The sequence below is a fragment of the Brachyhypopomus gauderio genome, chromosome 3 (genome assembly GCF_052324685.1).
Source record: "Brachyhypopomus gauderio isolate BG-103 chromosome 3, BGAUD_0.2, whole genome shotgun sequence".
Lineage (NCBI taxonomy): Eukaryota > Metazoa > Chordata > Actinopteri > Gymnotiformes > Hypopomidae > Brachyhypopomus > Brachyhypopomus gauderio.
This window is the reverse complement of record NC_135213.1, coordinates 8867380-8892932: the sequence shown is the minus strand read 5'-3', so window position 1 is coordinate 8892932 and position 25553 is coordinate 8867380. Positions and strand designations below refer to the sequence as shown.

At 44.8% G+C, this 25553-nt stretch overlaps 1 protein-coding gene and 1 long non-coding RNA gene across 3 annotated transcripts; one reads left to right on the top strand and one right to left on the bottom strand.

Annotated features, from left to right (window-relative positions):
* The first annotated feature begins 1203 nt into the window (after window positions 1-1203).
* LOC143510210 (uncharacterized) lies at window positions 1204-13343 on the top strand. Of its 2 annotated transcripts, none has more exons than XM_076999316.1 (5): window positions 1204-1359; window positions 11551-11613; window positions 11814-12101; window positions 12212-12499; window positions 12630-13343. In XM_076999316.1, exons 1-5 carry the CDS (start codon window positions 1239-1241, stop codon window positions 12773-12775), a joined length of 906 nt encoding a protein of 301 aa, XP_076855431.1. In that variant the 5' UTR covers window positions 1204-1238; the 3' UTR covers window positions 12776-13343. The 2 variants fall into 2 exon arrangements, 1 of the variants encoding a protein (XP_076855431.1); XR_013129928.1 differs by having other exon boundaries at window positions 1205-1359; window positions 11802-12101.
* Window positions 13344-13975: 632 nt separating this feature from the next.
* On the bottom strand, window positions 13976-20038 carry LOC143510212 (uncharacterized). The gene is made up of 3 exons (XR_013129929.1): window positions 19910-20038; window positions 17693-19514; window positions 13976-16478 (listed from the first exon to the last, which is right to left on the bottom strand). It is a non-coding gene; the product is annotated as an uncharacterized LOC143510212 (long non-coding RNA).
* Window positions 20039-25553: the final 5515 nt, after the last annotated feature.

Genomic DNA, 25553 nt, shown 5'->3' with positions numbered 1-25553 from the left:
TAGGCTAAGGCAAGGTCGAAAGAACAAGACAGAATCAGGGAACAAACGCTTGGTATGCAAACACTGAAGGAATGGCACTACTCCCCAGTGTGATTGAGAGCTGGGCGGGTTTAAGTTTGCCTGTCAATCACATTAATGAAAAACAGCTGCGCTGTCTAGAACTTTGGGGAGGTGGACCTCTTGTGGCGAGACAGGGCAGTGCAGGCCCTGACAATATTAATCCCAGAGGGAAATTCAGGTATTGCAGTAGCCCAAGTGCAGATTGTACAGAATATAAATATTCAAACCCATTAAAAGACCTGCCAAATTACACAAAAAAAAAGTCAATATGATTCAAAAAAGAGTAAGAAAAATTATTTTTTAAACCAGCAAAAAATCCAATCTGGGTTACAAAAAACATTTTTATAGACAAGAGATGCTGTAATCTGGTTTGCAAATAACCAAAAAGTATTCACTCACCCATCCAAATTACTGCAATCAGGAGTTCCAATCATTTCCATGGCCACAGGTGTATAAAATTAAGCACCTAGGCATGCAGACTGTTTTTAACAAACATTTGTGAAAGAATGTGTCACTCAGTGAATTCCAGCGTGGAACTGTGATAGGATGCCACCTGTGCAACAAACCCAGTCGTGAAATTTCCTCGCTCCTAAATATTCCACAGTCAACCATCAGCTGTATTCAGAGCCGGAGTGGCTAATCGGGAGATTCTGGAGGATTCCCGATGGGCCGGCTCGTGTCAATCTCTAGTTTGGGCCGATTGGGAGGGAAAAATAATTTTGGGCCGGATTTGGGCATGAAACTCCCGGGCTGAAAAAGGAGCCCACTAAGGCCCTGGCTGTATTATAAGAAAATGGACGTGTTTGAGAACGTCAGCAACTCGGGCCACGTAAACTGATGGGGTCAGCGGATGCTGAAGTGTATAGTACGAAGAATTGAATTGAATTGAATAAACTGATCCCAAAGGAAATTAACTTTTTGCAGAGTCAATTACTACAGACATCCAAACTTCGTGTGGCCTTCATATTAGCTCAGGAACAGTGCACAGAGAGCTTCATGAAATGAGTTTCCATAGTCGAGCAGCTGCATCCAAGCCATACATCACCAAGTAGGCTACAATGCAAAGCGTCGGATGTACCCAGTGGTGTAAAGTACGCAGCCACTGGACTCTAGAGCAATGGAGGTATTTCTCTGGAGTGATGAATCACGCTTCTCCATCTGACAGTCTGGACGGCAGGATGAGGTCAGCACTCTGTGCCATCTGTATTTATGGACCTTGCTTTGTGCCCTGGCGCACAGTGATGCTGCGGTCATCTCCAAACTGTCCTGCTCCGCTCCGCGTTATCTGGCTTGTTCAAGGTTTGTGTTGTGCTTTAGTTTCCTTTTCGCTGGTGTCTATCCCCTCTTTAGTTTAGTTCTTTCGTATCCCGTGTTGTAACTCGTTCTCTCTTTTCCCCTTTAGTCTCTGCTTCCCTCGTTGTTTAATGTTCTCCCCTTTGCCTTAGTCGTACGTTTAGTTGGTTATGATCCCGTACCCATCTTCTTTATTTAGTTGCCTCGTATTCCTGTTTAATGATATTACCCCTTCCGTGTTTAATGTAGTCTCTCTTTGCCTTCTGTGTTGTAGCGTAGTGTTATTTCCTTTTTAATAAATATTCATTATATTGCACAATATCTATTATGCTATCCGCGCTTTTGCGATTCATCCGTGGTTTAAATCTGATTGCGCCTATATGCGTTAGTAGGTTAGTAAGTTTAGAAAGATTTCACTGTACCATTTCCTCATAAATCCATTTTAGGTTCATACTGCATTTAGGCGAATTAAAGCACTCATGAACAGGGTCAGGAACTAACTGTACACAGGGAGTGGCATAAACAAATTTATTTGGCAATCTTTTCTGTCATTATTGTAATTAATTACATTATAAATGGCTCATAGATATTACACCTTTTGTTATGTTTATCTTAACTGTATCAACAGCAGCCAGGATCTGCTCAGGCAGTAAAGGTCGAGGAGCAGTACCAGATCAGATAACTGATCACATGATGATTCCATGCTGTCCGAGTGGCTTAATTCACGTGCTCATGATTACACAAGCCCCAAAATCCAAAATGACATGTTGAGCATAATGGAAAACTCCATTGTCAGAAATATAGCCACTGAAATCAGATCACAACCACAGTTGCAATACTCCATCATTATTGATGGAACACAGGACATTACTGGGACCAAACAGGAATCAATATGTCTTCGCTAAGTTGACCAGAACCTCGTTCTGAATTTGTTGGTTTATGAGGTGTCACTTACAACAGGACAAAACCTTGCAAATGTAGCCAAAGATGTGCTGCTTCGTCTAAATTTGTCTCTTGATGGGCTCCGGGGACAGACATATGATGGAGCAGGCCTATCTTACACAAGCACAACCACTGGCATTGTTTGTACACTGTGGTCCTCACTGTGTTAATTTGATAACACAGGCAACTTGTGTAGCCTCATTCATCGTCCGTGACGCGCTACAGTGTGTCCACATGAATTGGGGCATCTGTTTGGACTTTTAGGGAAGTTCAAGACCATCTTCTGCAATATTGCCACATCTAAACATGGATTGTTTACCACACTGAAGCCACCGTGTCCTACACGGTGGACTGTGCTAGTCGCAGCAGTCCATTCAATCCTCTGACAGTATGAGGCAGTGTTGCTCAGTTTGGAGGAGATGGCTTCAGCTGGTGGCTCAGAAACAGCTACAAAAGCAAATAGTCTCCTTGACAGATTCCAGAAAGGGAACACAGTGCTGGGACTCCATCTTGCATTGGAAGTTCTTGAGGAAATGGAATGCCTCAACAAATCCTTACAAAGCCAAACCATCACAATTGCAGGCTGCAGTAGATTATGTCAAGACAGCTCTGCAAGCGAAAAGAACAGGAAAGATTGCAACAGATCTTTGACAGTGCAACAGAGCTGGTCACCTCACTGAACATCAGCCCAATTGAAATACCTCGTATCCGCAGGCCACCTAAAAGCCTAGCTGGTGAAGCTGCAACTGTTGATTACTTCAGAGGGGAGTTCTTCAGAATACTTGACGTACAATTCAGAGAGCGGTTTAATCAAACAAGCCTTGAGGTTCTTCAGAAGTTGGAGAATGTTCTTGTTCCTGGAAAAAGTGATGCTATTGTGGCCCAGTATCCAGAGATTAACAGGAGGATGTTGGATGTGCAGTTAGCCATGTTCAAGTCAAAGAACACCTACATATCAAGCACAGAGGCTGCAACCATCCTCAGAGGCATGCTGTCTGAAGTCAGGTCTTTTTGATCAGGTGGAGGTCCTTGTGAGGTTGTTGTTGGTAGTTCTGCTGAAGCTGAGAGGAGTTTAGAGGGTAAAGACCTGGCTTAGCAACTGTATGAAACAGAAACGCCTGAACAATGTGGCAGTTTGTCACATACACCAAGAAAGGCTTGATGCCTTGGACAGGAAAAAACTTTGCCAGGAATTTATCTCTGCCAATGATCGAAGACATCATGTGTTCCCCAGTTCTCAAGCCATTTGTGTCCCCCCACCTATGAAATCAAAATTTTGTCCATGACGATAAAAATGAGGTTGATGAACGTTATTTCGCTAAACATACATGTTAGCTAGGTCTGACATTGGTTCTGTGTAAAGCAGGTTAAACTAATATTTACTCATTGTCTGTCAAGGAAAACATTGAGAAGTTACTTCAGTTTCTTACAGAAATTAAGAGAAAAGGTAGCATACATAGTTTTTTCTCATCAAAGAGAAAGGCGAGAGAAATAGAAAATAACTGAGCAAGGTAAACGAAGATGAGGTGTAAGGAGAGAGAGAAGAGCAGGATAAGATGGAAGGAGAGAGAAAGGAATTGGAAGGAGAGAGAGAGAAGAGCAGGGTAAGGTGGAAGGAGAGAGAGGAGGGAAAGGGAAAGGTCGAAGGAGAGAGAGAGAGAAGGGCAAGAGAAATAGGCCACCAGGTACAGGAGGAAGTGAGAGAACACCACAGCGGTGAAGATATGGACAAGATATACAAGATAACATGCAGTTTCACTCAGACAGTGAAAGGGAAAGGAGAGTGTCTGAGACATCTCCAACAATCTCCAGGTGAGCTGGTCCACATGGTATGGAAATTGTTGCTGCATAGTATACTAAGATACACATGAATAAGAACAACAAATGACAAAACTGACATTTTGCTATAAGGGGTATTTAAGAGACACTGCTTAGACTTTAAATAAATATAAATATAAATTTTTGCTTAAATATGAATAATTGAAGAAACTTGTGAGGAAAGTGTGAGAGTGTGATGAGATGGGGACAGTTTTAATATTTTGTGTACAATGTATCTATTGCTAAATTACAAAATTAAACAAATTAACCTAAAAATATTCCCCCAGACTATAATGTTAGTGTGTGTAAACACAGTCTGATGGGGGTGAATAAAAAAATAATAAAAACTATGTCCAAAACCTTGTTTGAAAGTTCTAGACATTGTGTTTATGCTCACCTTAGTACAGCTCAGTCCATAGATTTTCATGGGTAAGTTTTTCTTTGAATAGTTTGTTCTTGTACAAATGCTTCCTGTAACGCAACCACTCTGACATAGTCAAAAACTGTTTGCTTTCCCTCTCAAACATCTGCCATTCATCACCTGTGTCTCACTTTAATGCCTTTCCTTTGTTAATGCTCACCTAAAGTAGTGTTACCATACTACTACTGTATTTCCTATTACGTTTATTACATTATATGATCATTTATTCCTAATATGAACTGTTTCACATGAAACCTCAAATGCAAGACATTGTTCACATGAGGTTAAGTTTGTATGAGTTTGTAAATGGCCCTTTTGTAGTGTACATACTATTTCTCATCAAACTGTGATCAAATTCAGAATATATACGTCTGCCATATGTTGCCACCCCTGAAAAATTCCTGCCCCCCTCTCGCCACCCCATAAATATTTTTCTAGATCCGCCCCTGGGGTTAGGTTAAGGTTAGGTTAAGGTTAGTTTACATTAGGTTCGGTTAGGTTAGGGTTAGGTCGATGTTAGGGTTAGGCTAGGTTAAGGTTCGGTTAGGGTTAGGTTAGTATTAGGGTTAGTGTACAACAATATGAATCGAACAGTACTACCTGGAGGGAGGCTATAAACATAAATTAATTATTATGTGGACATCATAACGTCACCCCCTTCACTTTGGCCACAGTCACAAAATTTGATAATTCTTATTTCTCGGGGTCAGTTTTCATATTTATGTTGTGTCTTGACGTTTGTTTTTGAGTTGTCCTTCTCAACACATGTTTCAAAACTGACCAGATCCTGCAGATTTCTCCTCTGCAACATACGGAGAATACGACCCTTCCTTTCACAGGAAGCTACTCAAGTGCTTGTGCAGTCTAATCTCTAAGCTGGACTACTGCAATTCCCTACTTGCAGGTCTACCTCTATGGGTCATTAGACCTCTATAACTAATTCAGAATGCTGCAGCATGACTGGTCTTCAATCTACCCAAGTTCTCACATGTGACTCCTCTGTTACGCTCTCTTCACTGGCTTCCAGTAGCGGCAGAGCTGGCCCTGACCAATGTGGTGCCCTAGGCGAGATTTTGGTTTGTGCCCCCTGCATCATCAATCATCGGGTTGATTGTATCGGGTTGATTGGGGCATTTAAGACATTTTGCGCATCCATCAAAAAGATCTGTGGGCAGGGTCAGCAGTTGGAGCTCACTGATTGGTTACGGAGTTCACTAAGATCATACAGAGGGGAAAAAGCCACAATGAAGATTGAGTGTTAGTTGTGAGTCAAGCAAGCTGGTTTCAAAGAAAAACATCACTGCTACAGATTTTGCAACATTTTGGATTTGTTTCTAATAAAAATGAGAGCCAATGACCATAGTATTAAAACACGTCCACACCACTGTTTTCATCATCGCATGTACTATGTGCAAAGTACCTACACAACGTCTGCATCATTTAACCACCAATTGCCAGTCAGTTAGAAGTCCAAACATCACAATTTGTTCACAAATGTCAGCAAATTATTAATAGCTGAACACTTATCTATTATAAACATCCTGCGATTCCATCCTTTCCGCTTGTAAAACCTCACGGTAGTGCTGGCTAGGAGCTGCTAATTAGCTAACACGAGCTAAAAGCTCACAAGGCACCAACAACGTAGAACTGACGCACGAGGACCAGCGAGAATACACAGAGACCATTGGAGTATGCCCCACGATTCTAATTCGAAATATGATTCGTTGATTAAACTGCCAATCCATAATAAAAGCTCTAAAGCAGGCATGATAATCCGTCACCTTTTGGCGAAATTCGTCGTTTTGAAGTTGAAAAGGGTGACCTTCCATCGTGTAGATCCGAGGACTTTTTTTGGGGGGGGGTCGGGAGATTATATGTAGCCTATATATTTTAATTATCATATTGACTTAATAAGCAAACAGAGCACTTCCGAAATCGGCAATTTCAATGACAGAGTTGCCAGCAATATCAGAACCACCATAGAGGCCAAATTGCGTTTCAATCATACGAACGTTCTTCATTCATGTAATTCATTTACTGCTAAGCGGGACGAGAAGCAGGACCTAGTGCTACACCGGGGACAAGGCAGGAGAGCGAACATTTACCACTACATTTACCAGATCGTGCATTTACCAGTGGATTTAATTGGGTTATTAATAGGGGTGTGACGAGACACTCAGCTCACAAGACGAGACGAGACACGAGACTGGGTTCACGAGATTCGAGACGAGACGAGATTACACTAAAATTACAAATTATGTGACTGGACAACAGACTTTTATTTAAATTTTATTTAACTTTAAACATGCATTTTGAAATGTTTTATTATAACTCTTAACATGCATTATGTAAGAGACTGAAAAGTCCGTCGTAAAGCAGTTTTTCGTCGTTAAGCGTGACCCTATATTTAGATACGCTTTGATCGTAAATACAGTATAGAAAAAACTAAATGTTCTCGTGCGTACAGCGTGAGAAAGAGCGATTGCGTTACCGAGATGGGCTTATCATACACAACACTCCACTACACAACACTCCACAGTTCCTCCGCGCACCGCGCAAAATTAAATTAAAAGTCGGTGGTAACTCCGGTCCGTTGTTATCCAGACCCGTCGTTAAGCGGGGACTCACTGTATTATGTACAAAACAAAAAGTTCTTCTCTGTCAATACAGAGTGCAAATAGTGCAAACTGAGCCTGACCAAGTATGTCCAATATATGGTTGCACCTGCCCAGGTAAGTAAAAGCCTGAATTTTAAACTCTTACTCTTTTAGTCAGATGGATGCAGACTGGTCACAGGTAAGCATACTCATAAATCATAATCACAATCATAATCATAGTCATATGTCTATTGGTGATGTGTAGGTGTATAGGTCTACATCATCACACACTGACAAAGAGACAGGTGAGGGAGATGGAGGTGTCTGAGATGAAGATGTTGAGATTCTCATTTGGAGTGATGAGAAAGGATAAGATCAGAAATTAATTTATTAGAGGATCAGCACATGTAGCATGTTTTGGAGATAAAGTTAGAGAAGAGAGATTGAGATGGTTTGGACATGTACAGAGGAGGGAGGAGAGGTATATTGGTAGGAGGGTCTTGAGGATGGAACTTCCAGGCAAGAGGAGGAGTGGTAGACCTAAGAGGAGGTTTATGGATGCAGTGGTAGAGGATATGGGAGTGGCTGGTGTGTCAGTGGAGGACACTCAGGACAGGGCCAGATGGAGGAGTTTGATCCGCTGTGGCAACCCCTAAACAGGAATTGCCGAAAGAAGAAGAAAGCATCTTTTTTAAGATCAATGGACTTTCAGAGAAGGCTTTGAAGACCCTGACGGTTCACCACTGGTATAGTGTTAATTCATCACATATTACCTGTAACGTGTCAGAGGCAGAGGTGACGCAATTGCTAGTGTACGAATATTTATTACAAGAGAAAACAGCAAAACACCAGACAGAAACACCAAAGGCAGAAAGGAGCTACACTATACAATAGAAGGGATAATATTGTGGCATGAGAAGGCAAGACAACTAGAGAAAGGGAAAACATAAGGAACCATACAACTGAACACACTAAGAAAACACAAAGGGGAGAACCATATACAACAAAGGGGCAACTACTCAAGGGAGAGAAAGACTAAAACACAAATACCAGTCTATGGACAAAATACTAAACCAGACTACAGAAAAAATGTAACTAGGGGTAAACAGCGAGGGGGAAGCTTAAAAACCAACACATATATATAAATGAGCTAGACTACACGGAGCAGGGAAAAGGTCAATGAGGAGAAAACATAAAACCACAACCAAAACTAGATACAAGACAGAGAACATGAACAGACAGAATGATAAGCAGAGGACCATGGGAGAGCGGAAAAGCGAGAAAGGACTCACGTACAAGGAATGACCGACATGGGAGTGAAACACTACGGGGGTTATATACACACAGAAAACAAGACGGTGAAACGAGACTCAGATGTGTGCACTAACGACGAGGGCGTGACAGACAGAGGGAGGAATGAATGGGAACGGGGAAGCTAGGCGGGACCAGGAAGGAGGGAGGGGCTGGACGTGACATAAACCCCCCCTCAAGGGAGGGCCGGACAGACGCTGGGGACAGAGACACCACGACACAGAGGGAGACGAGCGGGCAAGGCCGGGGCAGGGACAACAGACACGGGGCAGGATGGACATAGCGGCCCGGACTCTAGACATATGGGAGGATCGGGACAAGGAACGGGCGGCGAAGTGGGAACGGGGCCAGACGGGACAGGACAGGGAGCCGGCACGGGAGGCGGAACCAAGGGGGCTGGACAAGACGTGGTCAAGGGTACAGGACCGGACACTCGGGAAGACTGGGACACAGGCAATCAGACGGAGGACGACAGAGACAGGGACGGAAACAAAGTGGGTGACGATCTGGGGAACAGAGACAGGCACGGGGACATGGAGGACACCACCAAGGACGGACATAGGGACAGGCACATGGACACGGACAGAAACGCACACAGGAACAGGGACCAACAGGAAGCCAGGAAGGGGACAGGGCAACAAAGGGAACACAGGACTCCCACAAAACAGGACTAACATGGGGGCCAGCATCCAACCTGTTTGGCACCGAATCAGTCCCAGGCCCACAGGTGGGCAAAGCAGTCACTGCGGGGGCTTGCGCAGACTGAGGAGCATCCAGGGGAGCCGGCTGGGTTGGCTGACTGGCCGAGGGGCCCGGCTGGACTGGCTGAAGTGCTGAAAGGCCTGGCGGGACGAACTGGCGGGCCGCAGGGACCGGTGGGGCCAGCCGACGGGCCGAAGGGATCGGTGGGGCCGGCCGACAGGCCGAAGGGACCGGTGGGGCCGGCCGACAGGCCGAAGGGACCGGTGGGGCCGGCCGACAGGCCGCAGGGAGCAGTTGCCGAACAGATAGGACCGGTGGGACCAGCCGACGGGCTGCGGGGACCGGAGGGGCCGGCAGACGTGGAGCGAGGGCTGGGGCCAATAAAGACCCCTTCTGGGCCGAAGGGGATGGCTTAGCGGGCGACCCCCTCTGGGTCACAGCATCAGAGACAACAAGGGAGGTCCCAGGGAACTTGGGCGACGAGGAGGCAGTCGGGCAGACATCATCGGGGGGCCGGGCCGCCGGAGCGACGTCATCTGGAGTGGAGACCTGGGCGACGCAGGTGGGCGTAGAGACCTGGGCACAGCTCCCCCCAAAATCTTCCTGGGGAAGCACTTTAGGACATTTACAGGACAGTGGAGAGATGGACTGGGCAGTAACCCCGGCAAACCTAGCACGCATCAGTTCAGTAAAACCAGCCACTGTCCACGCTTCCTCCTGACGGTTAGACAACACTATGTCTGCCCATTGCAATGCTTTCCCCTTTAGCAGGGATCTGAAAAACAGCACCAGTACATATTCTGGAGGTCTGGGGCAGGTAAGCAATCGGCTATACATGTTGCATTGCAAGTAAAAACTGTCAGCAGTTGTAGTTTCACCATTGTATTCCTCCGGGCGGCTGGCCAGGGAGGGAAGCGCAATAGGGTTGCCCTTAGAGTCACACACAAGGAACGACTGGAGGTTACTCAGTCTCACACCAAAATATTTCTCTCCTTGGTCATTCAACGGGTTAACTAGACCTGTCTCTTGCTGCGTCACGTTATCTGGGTCTGTCATTATGTAACGTGTCAGAGGCAGAGGTGACGCAATTGCTAGTGTACAGATATTTATTACAAGAGAAAACAGCAACAGTGAAACGAGACTCGGGTGTGTGCACTAATGACGAGGGTGTGACAGACAGAGGGAGGAACGAATGGGAACGGGGAAGCTAGGCGGGACCAGGGAGGAGGGAGGGGCTGGACGTGACATTGCCATTATATTACCTCTGGTTTTTTGCCGCATTTCTTCCTCCACTTTTTTCCTTTTTCTACCCTGGGCACCAGAGGACTTCTGCCTTTTTGACATATTTACGGGGAGATGTCACTCACTCTGTGACGTTGTCTATTTCCCCCACAGAGAAACAGTAACGAGGTGCGCAGAACGCGCGGGGGCGGGCGGTTTGGTGCGGGGGTGATAGGTGCGGTGTGTTATTATAATTATTAATTTGACTAATATTATTAAACAATGAAATTATGATTATGTGGACTTTGCTTGTTTTCACATTTATTAATTGTTCATTTGTAAAAAAATAAAATAAAAACGCATTCACGTGAGCGCCCCCCTGGACAGACGGCGCCCCTAGCATTTGCCTATATTTCCTAATGAAAGGCCCTGAGTAGCGGCACGCATGAGATATAAAACCTTGATGCTTGCTTACAAAGCCAAAAATGGACTGGCCCCTCCCTACATGATGTCCATGGTCAAAAGTCGATCCGTACAGTGATCACTCAGAACCTCAAGCTTGGCTCGACTCGAAACTCCATGCTTAAAGTGTTATGGAAGACAAAACTCCAGACAATTCTTCGTCCTGGCTCCAAGATGGTGGAACGATCTTCCATTAGCTGCTAGGACTGCAGAGTCTCTTGCTATCTTCAAACGTAGACTGAAGACTCACCTATTTGTTGAGTTCTTACCAGAGCACTAACTCAGCTGATACCACTTGCCGTTGTTCTTAAATTGTATGTCTGTCTATGGTTATTTGTGCTTCTTGGCAAACGTCTAACCCAACAAGACACACCAGAAAGCAATAACGAGGGGCGGAGAACAAGGTAGGGGTGTGAAGACAGAGACTAGGGATTTCAACTAGGGATTTCAAAATAAAAGACACCCAAACACACAGAGAACAAAACAAGACATGACTGACAGAGGGAGGCGGGAACCACGTGACAGGTACACCCGTCGTTACAGACTGGGGTCTCCTGTCTCCTCTGATTGGGTTCTCCTGTCTCCTCTGTACAGTACTGACTGGGTTCTCCTGTCTCCTTTGTACAGTACTGACTGGGTTCTCCTGTCTCCTCTGTACAGTACTGACTGTGTTCTCCTGTCTCCTCTGTACAGTACTGACTGTGTTCTCTTTTTTCTTGTCAGTCATGCTGTCCTGCTGCAGGTGTCTCTGTGTCCTGCTGTTACTCCTGCTGACAGTCACCACTGGTAGGTGTACTGAACTGGTTCTTGGTGGTCATCATGTTTAAACCATTTGTTTGTGCAATGATTTAACTTTCTTTGTAGTAATATGATAATAAATTAAAATTTTACATGATCAGAATGGAAAATATAGGCCTATACATTGTAATTCATTTTTATTATTTTTAACATCAGAATTTTAAAATCTTTTAAAGTTTGTCTTTCAGGCTCTTTCCCTTCAGTGAAGGTGAATCTTCATGGTGCTGCTACTCTCCCCTGTAATCAGACGTGTTCTGGTCTGGTCACGTGGACTGTGTCCCATAAACAACGTGACATTCTGGCTCAGTGTGATCAGACATCCTGTCAGTCACAGGAGGGATTTCACATGTCCCATGATCAGTACCTGAAGGGAGATCTCTCTCTCACCATCACTGATGTTGATTACACTAAGAGGGGCTGGTACACCTGTACCTGTAATGATAAAGACATCTGTGATGTGAGTCTGCAGATAGAGGGTCAGTGTCCTCCGTTTATTACCCAGTTAATACAATAGCATTATTACAGTAGTTACATAGTCAAAGATACTGTTTATTATAATGAAGATACTAATTTATTTTCTCAACAGCCTTGAATTCTTCAGTTAAAATGAAGCCTGGTGATCTTCTGGTCTTGGATTTGCCCATATCGGAGCCAGTGGAGGTGATTTATAACAGCACAGATGCAGCACCCTCTAGTGGACAGATTTGTACAGTGCATGAACGCTCACTGCAGTGCAAAGATGAATACAGTCAGAGAACATCACTCATGTCTGCTGTTGAGCTGAGAGGAACAGCACCATCTGATAGTGGAGTTTACACCATCCAGGACATCAAAAATGAAGAAGTCATTCATACATACACAGTTATTGTGGACGGTGGGTGTTTAGGGCCTTTGTTTATATTTATGTTTCTGTGTATGTTGCAGAAGACCACAAGATCTGCTGTATAATGTTTTAATATAGATTTTATATATACACCTCCAAAATGTGAATGTATATGTTGTAGAAGACCAGCCCCATCCAGACAGAGGGCAGGGAGTCCCTGTACCAGATTGGGTGTGGACTCTGCTGGTGGTACTGGTGCTGCTGCTTGTGGGATCAGTGGTGATGAACGTGTGGCAGTGGAGAAGCAATCAGCTCCAGAACAGATGAAGGGTGGATAGAATTGAGCTCAAATGAACCATTAACCATGACCAATATGGAGATCACATAAATGCACAAGATCACAGAGCAGAGGAAGACATTGTCAGTGATGGCTTAGTTACCTTAAAAAAATAATCTGATTACTGATTACTGCTTTAACCCTTCGGTTTTGTTGACCTCATGTTTTTTACTTGAGTGTTCCTGGTGCACATAGACCGGTCTGTTTTAACACACACACAAACAAATTTCACCACCAAATGTATTGGTTTTATTAAACACTTTTAACTGTGAACAATATCTCAGATAGTTATCATGAACTTATAGAATTACAAATAAAATATCTAGTGAAAATACAAATGCACTGAAAATATATTACAAAAGGAACATGTAATGAAAAAAATAAAAATACCAAACTCAACATGGTGTGCAGTGGCGTGCACACATAGACATCAGGTGGTGCTAAAGCACCACCAACTCTGCCCTTTATCAACGAAAGTGCCCTTTTAAAACTTCGGTAAAAAAAAAAAATTATTATTAACATGTTACTGAGGTCGGTTTAAAATGATCTTTAGAAAACCTGAGCGATTAAAAACAATGCCCTGAAATGAGCCACCACCTCACACACACCCGACCTCTCTCTTCCTTTAACACCAGATGCGCTGCAGCAGCAGTTCAGTTCAGCGAGTGGAAGGAAGCGTCTTCAGCACAGCACACACGGTCACAGATAGACTTCTTCTCCCGTCCCCACCAGCCAGGTCACATACACATCTACCAAATTCAAATCTACCGTTTGCCCTCTAAGCCCAACGTGAAATCATTTTGTTGTGCAGTAAAATGTCTCACAGCACCAAACTACTAAGCATTTTTAGCCGACTGGTCACCTGATAAACTAGTCGCTCTAGCCCAAATCAATGATAGATAACGAACGTAAAATGGACACAGATTCAGTGTTATATCGCCGGTGGATGGCGCCAGAGCTAGCGAACTAGTAACGTATTGAATCATATATGTGGCGTGAGAGCGTGTGAAAACGGTCAAATGCGTGTGTCTCACGCTCAATGCGTGAGAGTTGGCAACCCTGAAGCTGAACGTCTTCTGTTGTATAGGTTTTGTTAGGCAACATAAATTAACACATTCGTTTGTGAAAGAAGAAACGGGAAGTTCCCCATTACCTGTGAAAAATGCCAATCTGCATTCATGTAATGACAACACTCAGTAGCCTATAACTTCTTCTCCTACTTTACGGTCTTTTTACTGTCTTAATTGTAGGCCTATATTGATTTACTAATTGCAAAATATATGCAACAAGGCCTGCAGACAGTGGAGGGTAAACAGAAGTTAACTGAAGGACTTAACAATGACTGTATATAGTTAATGTTGGATATGGATTTTATCAGTTGGCGGTGTGACTTTTTTCCATTGAAAACTCACGTTTAGAGAATGTTACAAATAAAAGTCAAATTTCATTCAACATGTGCTTGTAATATTTTTTTATAATGAAGTGCGCTAAAAAGTGCCCCCCCTTTCCCCCGAGCACTTGCCCCCAAAAATGTCTGTGCACGCCACTGATGGTGTGTGTGTGTGTGTGTGTGTGTGTGTGTGTGTGTGTGTGTGTGTGTGTGTGTGTGTGCGCACGAGCGCATGTGAATTCATGCACATGAGTGGCATGTCACACTCAGATCAGAGTGGGCCTTGCAAACATAGGCATAACGTGTGTGTGTGTCTGTGTCTGTGTGTAGGTGTGTATGTGTGTAGGTGTGTGTGTGTTTAGGTGTGTGTGTAGGTGTGTGTGTGAGTGAGTGAGTGTGTGTGTGTTTGTAGGTGTGTGTGTGTGTGTGTGTGTGTGTGTGTGTGCACACGCATGTGAATTCATGCACATGAGTGGCATGTCACACTCAGATCAGAGTGGGCCTTGCAAACATAGGCATAACGTGTGTGTGTGTCTGTGTCTGTGTGTGTAGGTGTGTGTGTAGGTGTGTGTGTGTGTGTGTAGGTGTGTGTGTGAGCGAGAGAGTGAGCGAGTGTGTGTGTGTGTGTGTGAGTGAATGTGTGTGTGTCTGTGTGTGTTTAGGTGTGTGTGTGTGTGTAGGTGTGTGTAGTTGTGTGTGTGAGTGAGTGAGTGTGTGTGTGTGTGTGTGTGTGTGTGTGTGTGTGTGCACGCGCATGTGAATTCATGCACATGAGTGGCATGTCATACTCAGATCAGAGTGGGCTTTGCAAACATAGGCATGACGTGTGTGTGTGTGTGTCTGTGTCTGTGTGTGTAGGTATGTGTGTGTGTAGGTGTGTGTGTGAGTGAGTGAGTGAGTGAGTGTCTGTGTGTGTGTAGGTGTGTGTGTGTCTGTGTGTGTTTAGGTGTGTGTGTGTAGGTGTGTGTGTAGGTGTGTGAGTGAGTGTCTGTGTGTGTCTGTGTGTGTGTAGGTGTGTGTGTGTGTGTGAGTGTGTATGGGGATGTTTTCTGTCTGATAGATGAATATATTCTGAATACCTATACATTTCCTGTGACGGTCACGTTTGACCGGCAACAACACAGATGTAAAACGTTGGTTTAAAACACTCAAAATTCAATGAAAAAGATGATCATCACTTTTATATGTTCCAGTGCATAGTGTGGAGGATGGCATAAGGCCTTGCAGCAATCAGATGTAAAACACAATATTTATGAGTGGTTTAAGTTGTAAATCAGTCAGATTTGACCCGAACACGACAGTTATAAAGTAACTTAGTTACGTTACATATTACTTGATTTTAAAAGTAACTACGTTAGATTACAAGTTACTTTAGTAGTTACATTCAGCAGCAAAATGAATTTTTCCAATACTCAATTTATTGGAAGTGTAACAATATATCTACTGACATTTAAATAATGTATCTCCTGACATCACGTTTGTGTCGCTGCGCTGTATTATTTGTAAATGTATTTGTAAATGTAGCTAATACAAGCAAACTATTCAGTCAGACAGCTATTTGTTGTGAAACGAAATACCATTACGATGTCAAGCATTTTTAAGTACGTTAGCCAAAAAACTGAACGCCTTCCTCAGTTCTTATAGACTTATTGCACTACCTGCACTTTGCTTGCGCACTTTTATTTGTGTACTGCTCCATCGCGCCATTCCTTTGTTGTGATTCCCGCTATGGACAGTGAAGATGTCTTGCGTCCTGCGCCTTTATTCACTCTGTGACAGTTATTTTTAGTACTTTACCTTTTATCTCTGTCTGTCAGTATCATTAGCTCTGTAGTCAACATTTACCATCATGGTCAGCGTAGCACTTCCTGTCTTGATGCAGTGGACAATATAACTTTTATATTAGCCTATTTTTACCTTATATTTTTGCCTTTTATTTTTACGACCATCCCCTAACATAGCAACCATCTTTTCCATAAACACACCCCCAAATTACCAAACACTTTCCTCAAACATAATAAAGCAAAATGTTCATTTTAAAGTGTATTTCACTAGTTCCCCCCCGGCCAGAATGAACAAGCTAAACTAGAGTCTCGGCCTGCAGTTAATGAACAGAGCCTCCAGATGAGGAGAACATGATATTAATTATACGGTAGTGTCACTACACCAGCGCTCGATGATGTAGAAGCAGATTCCTCCTCCCCTGCTCTTCCCACTCCGCACCACGTCTCGGTCCACTCACAGTAGCTGGAAGCCGGGTACTTGCAGCGCGCTGTTCAGGGTTAGCTCAGACAGCCATGTCTCTGTGAAACACAGAGGCGAATGAGTGCACCGGCACGTCTACCTCTGCGTCTGCTCTTCCAATGTCTCCTTACGGGGACAAGCAAGGTCAGTGCGGCCCTCCACACACTCTGATGGATCTTGAATAATTGATGGTATAATTCTAAGAGCAATGTTGTCCGTGAAGGTCAGCAACTGTTCTTTGTTCCAGCTAACTGATTTTGATGTACAATCAACAACATTAATGCAGAGCAGCATGTTGAGTCTGGTCTGTTCGCTTTGCCCCGTGTCGTTGGCTGGAGCCGTGGGTCTTTCGTGCATGTTTCTTCTCTGTTTGGTTTGTTCTGCTTTTGTTTGACCCAGTCAAGCTCCCAATCGTTTAACTTTGCTGCTTGCATGTGGATGAACCCACGGTGTAGGTGGGAGCGTACCTTTACGTTTGGTGGCAAAATTTTGAGATTAAAAGACTTCTGAATAAACCCATACTGCAACTGGGCAACCCTGTATTGTGGACTTAAGTTAAATGTTAAATGGCCAGTGGAAATGAAGGAGAAAAAAACACTTCCTTTCCCTCTCCACATTGGGGCGGAGCCTAAGCTGTTATCTGATTGTGCCTTGTCTCCTCCTCCAGGTGCGCCGTATTACCCTACACAGGCACTGTACCAACCTTCAGTGCCCACCAAATTTGTCATGTGGAGCTCCGCCCAGCAGCAGCAGGCCCCGCCCCCTCAGCACGCCCCGCCCCAGCAGCACAAGAGAGAGTGCAAGCAGGTGAGGAGCTGAAAAAGTTGCCTGCTTGAGAATGCCTTATATGAGCATGATCTCACTTCCCTAAATCCATGTCCCACAGATTAGAATACGAGACCCCAATCAGGGTGGGAAAGATATCACGGAAGAGATTATGTCCGGCGCAAGAAACTCATCTACTTCCACACCCCCTCAGGTGAGCTCAGTACGCAAGGCCTTTGTGTATGCTAATATTAGGCTAAAATGTTATTGGTCCAATTGGACCAAAATTGTATCAAGCATAATGACAATGTTCCCAACTCCTTCCCTCAGACTGGAGTTGCAGAGGCGGGAGGTCAAGTCCAAACCAATTGTGAGAGCATTCCTCCTACATCTACTGTAGTGATTCGACCAGATAAATATTTTGTTTCTTAATTTCATTGTACTACGTTATTGTATTTTTATTAACCTTAAAAACTAAAATGAACTTAAAAAAAATGTGAAATTGCACCTTGTTCAGATGATCGTGGGAAGCCTGTGGCTATGCCATCAGCTTGCGCCAATGCCACATCTGCCGAAGCCCAGGTGGCAGCTCCTGTTCCCGAGCCAGAGGTCTCCGTTGATCAGCCCGAAAACGCTCCCGTTCTCAACGGCCTCCCTCAGAACCCCGAGGAACTGCTGGAGGAGAAGGAGGAAGGTGAATGCAACCCCGTCTCCGAACCCATCATGGAACCAGAGGTTCTGCAGAGTGCCCCTGCTGTGGTTCCCGCTCCAGTGACGCCGGTGGCGGAGGTGAAAGAGGAAGCCGCCGTCCTTTCCTCAAGCAGCCCCATCAACGAGACAACTATGCAAGGTAAGGGTACATGTGGGTCACAACAGAACCTGTAAAATGTCTTTACAAATATCTGTGCGCTCAACAAAGTCTGATGAGTGGTGTTCTAAGGCGGATCCTAACCAGCTATCTTCTCTTTCTAGCGGTCATGCTTTTGCCAAAGAAGAAAAAGAAACTGAAGGATTTCAATAATAAGGATGTGGGAGACGTCCTAGGTGCCTTTAAAGAGGTATGGGACATTCCTGATGATGGGCAGAAAGCTGAAAACACCTACTTTTGGCAGATGTGTCTATGAAAAGCCAAAATAGCAGTCACTGCCATTTATGTGTGACCAATTTCCATAGACCATGTACATGACCATGTGGTCAAGCCTTTTTAAGTTAGGGTGTACATACACAGCACCCGGGGTTTGACCACATGTTCAGGTGCTGAGCAGAGATGAGCGGCTTTGAAAGCTTGTAAGCCCAGTAGTCGGTGGACTTTTGAAATGTAGATGTGTTAATGTTGTCTGTGTAACCTTCTCCCCCTTAGCCCGAAGAAAATAATCTACCCCCGAGTCTGCAGTTGCTCAGACCCAGCTTCCAGAGCTCCGCCCCGCTGTGCCTGCTGCTCCGCCCACTAAGGAGTCGTAGGAAACATGGGAGGAGAAGGAGGACAAGCTGGACATGGAGAACATAGAGCCTGAGGGGCCCAAGTCTACTGAACAGAAGTATCAGTATAAAGAGGGTGAGGGAAAACACTCCAGTCTTGAGTAAATGTACTTGTGTAGATGGTTCCAGAAACTTCTCCATTTTCTAAAATGGCCCCCAATATTGAAAAGATCTGTGAAAGGTCCAGTTTTCTATTTCCTGGAAGGTAATGTTAACTTGGCTGCATTAGTGACTCCTCCTCTGGCCCGTTCACCGGAGCACTGGAAGCCCATTAACCCCGAAGAGAAGAAGAGATACGATAGAGTTCCTACTGCGCTTCCAGATCATCAGTGCTAGCATGCACAAGCCTGAGGGCCTGCCCCACATTACTGAAGTTGTTCTGGACAAGGTACGCGTCACTCCCTAAGACTGACACCGATTTTCTCCCACGCCTTGACATTGTGAAGCCTTCATCCGTCTTTCTTTCCACAACACATTATAGGCTAATAAGACACCCCTGCAACCTTTGGATCCAAGTCGCTTGATGAACTGTGGGCGTGACTCCACACCCTCTTTTGCTAACCTGGGCAGGCAGCCTCCTGGAGCAGGACGCGGACCTGTAAGTCTCTACCTGGAGGAACATCTCACACAAAATGGATTTGATCAGGTGGTCTCTCAAAGCAATTGGCATTATTTTTTCCACGTGGAGTCATGGTGTGGGAGAAGCCACATGTCTGGGCGGATTGTCCTCATCTGGATATGTGTTTGGCTCAGGGGGGACGTGGCGTAGTTTGTGTCTTGCGCCTCTCTCCCTGGAAGGTGTTGAGGATGTGTTCTTCACTGGGGTTCTGCTGATTGGATTAGGTGTTGCCCTGGTGTATCGGGAAATTAAAAGAGTGGGGTCAGTTATCGAACGCCGAAGGAGACCTCATCCATGTATCACATGATCTTTCCAACAAGCAGGTAGTTAGATAATGGTAGAAATCTTTGCATTGCATTTGGGCCATTATAAAGATCCAGATCGGTCACTTCAGCACATGCTTTCTGATGTCACACAAACACAAACACACATCCATCCATCTATCCATCCATCCATCCATCCATCCATCCATCCATCCATCCATCTATCTATCTATCTATCTATCTATCTATCTATCTATCTATCTATCTATCTATCTATCTATCTATCTATCTAAATATCTTGCAAATTACCTACCTATGAACCTAACTACCTACCCCCTATCTATCTGTAAACATTACTACCTACCATGTATCTATGTGCCTTCCTCCTGTCCAGATGTGGCTTGTAACGAATGAGGTCATACCAAATGGTGAGAAGCCTCAGGCTTTGGCCAAACCAGGCGTGCTGGCGTGAGGTATTCGGTGTCCTGGAAGGAGACCTTATCCATGTATCACATGATCTTTCAAACAAGCAGGTAGTTAGATAATGGCAGAAATCTATGCATTTGGGCCATTATAAAGATCCAGATCGGTCACTTCAGCACATGCTTTCTGATGTCACACAAACAAAAACACACATCTATCTATCTATCTATCTATCTATCTATCTATCTATCTATCTATCTATCTATCTATCTATCTATCTATCTATCTATCTATCTATCTATCTATCTATCTATCTATCTATCTATCTATCTTCCAAACTACCAACCTAACTACCTACCTGCCTCCATCGATCTGCTTACCTCCTGTCCAGATGTGGCTTGTACCGAATGAGGTCATACCAAATGGTGAGAAGCCTCAGGCTTTGGCCGAACAAGGCGTGCTGAAGTGAGGTTCTCCGTGTCTTGGAAGGAGACCTCATCCATGTATCACATGATGTTTCCAACAAGCAGGTAGTTAGATAATGGCAGTAATCCTGCACTACCTCCCTTCTGTTTCAGCACAGCTTAGCTTCCAAATGGTGAGAAGCCTCAGGCTTTGTCCAAACAAGGCGTGCTGGAGTGAGGTTCTCCGTGTCATGGAAGGAGACCTCATCCATGTATCACATGATGTTTCCAACAAGCAGGTAGTTAGATAATGGCAGTGATCCTGCACTACCTCCCTTCTGTTTCAGCACATCTTAGCTTCCAAATGGTGAGAAGCCTCAGGCTTTGTCCAAACAAGGCGTGCTGGAGTGAGGTTCTCCGTGTCTTGGAAGGAGACCTAATCCATGTATCACATGATGTTTCCAACAAGCAGGTAGTTAGATAATGGCAGTAATCTTGCATTACCTCCCTTCTGTTTCAGCACATCTTAGCTTCCAAATGGTGAGAAGCCTCAGGCTTTGTCCAAACAAGGCGTGCTGGCGTGAGGTTCTCCGTGTCCTGGAAGGAGACCTCATCCATGTATCACTTGATGTTTTTAGCAAGCAGGTAGTTAAGACAATGGCAGTAATCCTGCATTACCTCCCTTCTGTTTCAGCACAGCTTAGCTTCCAAATGGTGAGAAGCCTCAGGCTTTGTCCAAACAAGGCGTGCTGGCGTGAGGTTCTCCGTGTCCTGGAAGGAGACCTCATCCATGTATCACATGATGTTTCCAACAAGCAGGTAGTTAGATAATGGCAGTGATCCTGCACTACCTCCCTTCTGTTTCAGCACATCTTAGCTTCCAAATGGTGAGAAGCCTCAGGCTTTGTCCAAACAAGGCGTGCTGGAGTGAGGTTCTCCGTGTCTTGGAAGGAGACCTAATCCATGTATCACATGATCTTCCAAACAAGCAGGTAGTTGGATAATGGCAGTAATCTATGCCGTTATGCCATTATAAAGATCCAGATCGGTCACTTCAGCACATGCTTTCTGATGTTACACAAACACACATATCTATCTATCTATCTATCTATCTATCTATCTATCTATCTATCTATCTATCTATCTATCTATCTATCTATCTATCTATCTATCTATCTATCTATCTATCTATCTATCTTCCAAACTACCAACCTAACTACCTACCTGCCTCCATCGATCTGCTTACCTCCTGTCCAGATGTGGCTTGTACCGAATGAGGTCATACCAAATGGTGAGAAGCCTCAGGCTTTGGCCGAACAAGGCGTGCTGAAGTGAGGTTCTCCGTGTCTTGGAAGGAGACCTCATCCATGTATCACATGATGTTTCCAACAAGCAGGTAGTTAGATAATGGCAGTAATCCTGCACTACCTCCCTTCTGTTTCAGCACAGCTTAGCTTCCAAATGGCGAGAAGCCTCAGGCTTTGTCCAAACAAGGCGTGCTGGAGTGAGGTTCTCCGTGTCATGGAAGGAGACCTCATCCATGTATCACATGATGTTTCCAACAAGCAGGTAGTTAGATAATGGCAGTGATCCTGCACTACCTCCCTTCTGTTTCAGCACATCTTAGCTTCCAAATGGTGAGAAGCCTCAGGCTTTGTCCAAACAAGGCGTGCTGGAGTGAGGTTCTCCGTGTCTTGGAAGGAGACCTAATCCATGTATCACATGATGTTTCCAACAAGCAGGTAGTTAGATAATGGCAGTAATCCTGCATTACCTCCCTTCTGTTTCAGCACATCTTAGCTTCCAAATGGTGAGAAGCCTCAGGCTTTGTCCAAACAAGGCGTGCTGGCGTGAGGTTCTCCGTGTCCTGGAAGGAGACCTCATCCATGTATCACTTGATGTTTTTAGCAAGCAGGTAGTTAAGACAATGGCAGTAATCCTGCATTACCTCCCTTCTGTTTCAGCACAGCTTAGCTTCCAAATGGTGAGAAGCCTCAGGCTTTGTCCAAACAAGGCGTGCTGGCGTGAGGTTCTCCGTGTCCTGGAAGGAGACCTCATCCATGTATCACATGATGTTTCCAACAAGCAGGTAGTTAGATAATGGCAGTGATCCTGCACTACCTCCCTTCTGTTTCAGCACATCTTAGCTTCCAAATGGTGAGAAGCCTCAGGCTTTGTCCAAACAAGGCGTGCTGGAGTGAGGTTCTCCGTGTCTTGGAAGGAGACCTAATCCATGTATCACATGATCTTCCAAACAAGCAGGTAGTTGGATAATGGCAGTAATCTATGCCGTTATGCCATTATAAAGATCCAGATCGGTCACTTCAGCACATGCTTTCTGATGTTACACAAACACACATATCTATCTATCTATCTATCTATCTATCTATCTATCTATCTATCTATCTATCTATCTATCTATCTATCTATCTATCTATCTATCTATCTATCTATCTATCTATCTATCTATCTATCTATCTTCCAAACTACCAACCTAACTACCTACCTGCCTCCATCGATCTGCTTACCTCCTGTCCAGATGTGGCTTGTACCGAATGAGGTCATACCAAATGGTGAGAAGCCTCAGGCTTTGGCCGAACAAGGCGTGCTGAAGTGAGGTTCTCCGTGTCTTGGAAGGAGACCTCATCCATGTATCACATGATGTTTCCAACAAGCAGGTAGTTAGATAATGGCAGTAATCCTGCACTACCTCCCTTCTGTTTCAGCACAGCTTAGCTTCCAAATGGTGAGAAGCCTCAGGCTTTGTCCAAACAAGGCGTGCTGGAGTGAGGTTCTCCGTGTCATGGAAGGAGACCTCATCCATGTATCACATGATGTTTCCAACAAGCAGGTAGTTAGATAATGGCAGTGATCCTGCACTACCTCCCTTCTGTTTCAGCACATCTTAGCTTCCAAATGGTGAGAAGCCTCAGGCTTTGTCCAAACAAGGCGTGCTGGAGTGAGGTTCTCCGTGTCATGGAAGGAGACCTCATCCATGTATCACATGATGTTTCCAACAAGCAGGTAGTTAGATAATGGCAGTAATCCTGCACTACCTCCCTTCTGTTTCAACACATCTTAGCTTCCAAATGGTGAGAAGCCTCAGGCTTTGTCCAAACAAGGCGTGCTGGAGTGAGGTCCTCCGTGTCTTGGAAGGAGACCTCATCCATGTATCACATGATGTTTCCAACAAGCAGGTAGTTAGATAATGGCAGTAATCCTGCATTACCTCCCTTCTGTTTCAGCACATCTTAGCTTCCAAATGGTGAGAAGCCTCAGGCTTTGTCCAAACAAGGCGTGCTGGCGTGAGGTTCTCCGTGTCCTGGAAGGAGACCTCATCCATGTATCACTTGATGTTTTCAGCAAGCAGGTAGTTAAGACAATGGCAGTAATCCTGCATTACCTCCCTTCTGTTTCAGCACAGCTTAGCTTCCAAATGGTGAGAAGCCTCAGGCTTTGTCCAAACAAGGCGTGCTGGCGTGAGGTTCTCCGTGTCATGGAAGGAGACCTCATCCATGTATCACATGATGTTTCTAACAAGCAGGTAGTTAGATAATGGCAGTAATCCTGCACTACCTCCCTTCTGTTTCAGCACATCTTAGCTTCCAAATGGTGAGAAGCCTCAGGCTTTGTCCAAACAAGGCGTGCTGGAGTGAGGTCCTCCGTGTCTTGGAAGGAGACCTCATCCATGTATCACATGATGTTTCCAACAAGCAGGTAGTTAGATAATGGCAGTAATCCTGCATTACCTCCCTTCTGTTTCAGCACATCTTAGCTTCCAAATGGTGAGAAGCCTCAGGCTTTGTCCAAACAAGGCGTGCTGGCGTGAGGTTCTCCGTGTCCTGGAAGGAGACCTCATCCATGTATCACTTGATGTTTTCAGCAGGCAGGTAGTTAAGACAATGGCAGTAATCCTGCATTACCTCCCTTCTGTTTCAGCACAGCTTAGCTTCCAAATGGTGAGAAGCCTCAGGCTTTGTCCAAACAAGGCGTGCTGGCGTGAGGTTCTCCGTGTCCTGGAAGGAGACCTCATCCATGTATCACATGATCTTCCAAACAAGCAGGTAGTTGGATAATGGCAGTAATCTATGCAGTTATGCCATTATAAAGATCCAGATCGGTCACTTCAGCACATGCTTTCTGATGTTACACAAACACACATATCTATCTATCTATCTATCTATCTATCTATCTATCTATCTATCTATCTATCTATCTATCTATCTATCTATCTATCTATCTGTCTATCTGTCTATCTATCTAAATATCTTGCAAATTACCTACCTACCTATGAACCTAACTACATACCTCCTATCTATCTGCAAACATTACTACCTACCATGTATCTATGTGCTTACCTCCTGTCCAGATGTGGCTTGTAACGAATGAGGTCATACCAAATGGTGAGAAGCCTCAGGCTTTGGCCAAACCAGGCGTGCTGGCGTGAGGTATTCGGTGTCCTGGAAGGAGACCTTATCCATGTATCACATGATCTTTCAAACAAGCAGGTAGTTAGATAATGGCAGAAATCTATGCATTTGGGCCATTACAAAGATCCAGATCGGTCACTTCAGCACATGCTTTCTGATGTCACACAAACACAAACACACATCTATCTATCTATCTATCTATCTATCTATCTATCTATCTATCTATCTATCTATCTATCTTCCAAACTACCAACCTAACTACCTACCTGCCTCCATCGATCTGCTTACCTCCTGTCCAGATGTGGCTTGTAACGAATGAGGTCATACCAAATGGTGAGAAGCCTCAGGCTTTGGCCGAACAAGGCATGCTGGAGTGAGGTTCTCCGTGTCTTGGAAGGAGACCTCTTCCATGTATCACATGATGTTTCCAACAAGCAGGTAGTTAGATAATGGCAGTAATCCTGCACTACCTCCCTTCTGTTTCAGCACAGCTTAGCTTCCAAATGGTGAGAAGCCTCAGGCTTTGTCCAAACAAGGCGTGCTGGAGTGAGGTTCTCCGTGTCATGGAAGGAGACCTCATCCATGTATCACATGATGTTTCCAACAAGCAGGTAGTTAGATAATGGCAGTAATCCTGCACTACCTCCCTTCTGTTTCAGCACATCTTAGCTTCCAAATGGTGAGAAGCCTCAGGCTTTGTCCAAACAAGGCGTGCTGGAGTGAGGTCCTCTGTGTCTTGGAAGGAGACCTC

Excerpts from the sequence above, each read along its gene's own strand:
- LOC143510210 (XM_076999316.1), top strand. The coding sequence starts at position 1,239 with ATGAGGTCAGCACTCTGTGCCATCTGTATTTATGGACCTTGCTTTGTG. Across the intron at positions 12,102-12,211 it reads TGTGAGTCTGCAGATAGAGG|CCTTGAATTCTTCAGTTAAA; the intron begins GTCAGTGTCCTC and ends TTTTCTCAACAG. Across the intron at positions 12,500-12,629 it reads ATACACAGTTATTGTGGACG|AAGACCAGCCCCATCCAGAC; the intron begins GTGGGTGTTTAG and ends TATATGTTGTAG.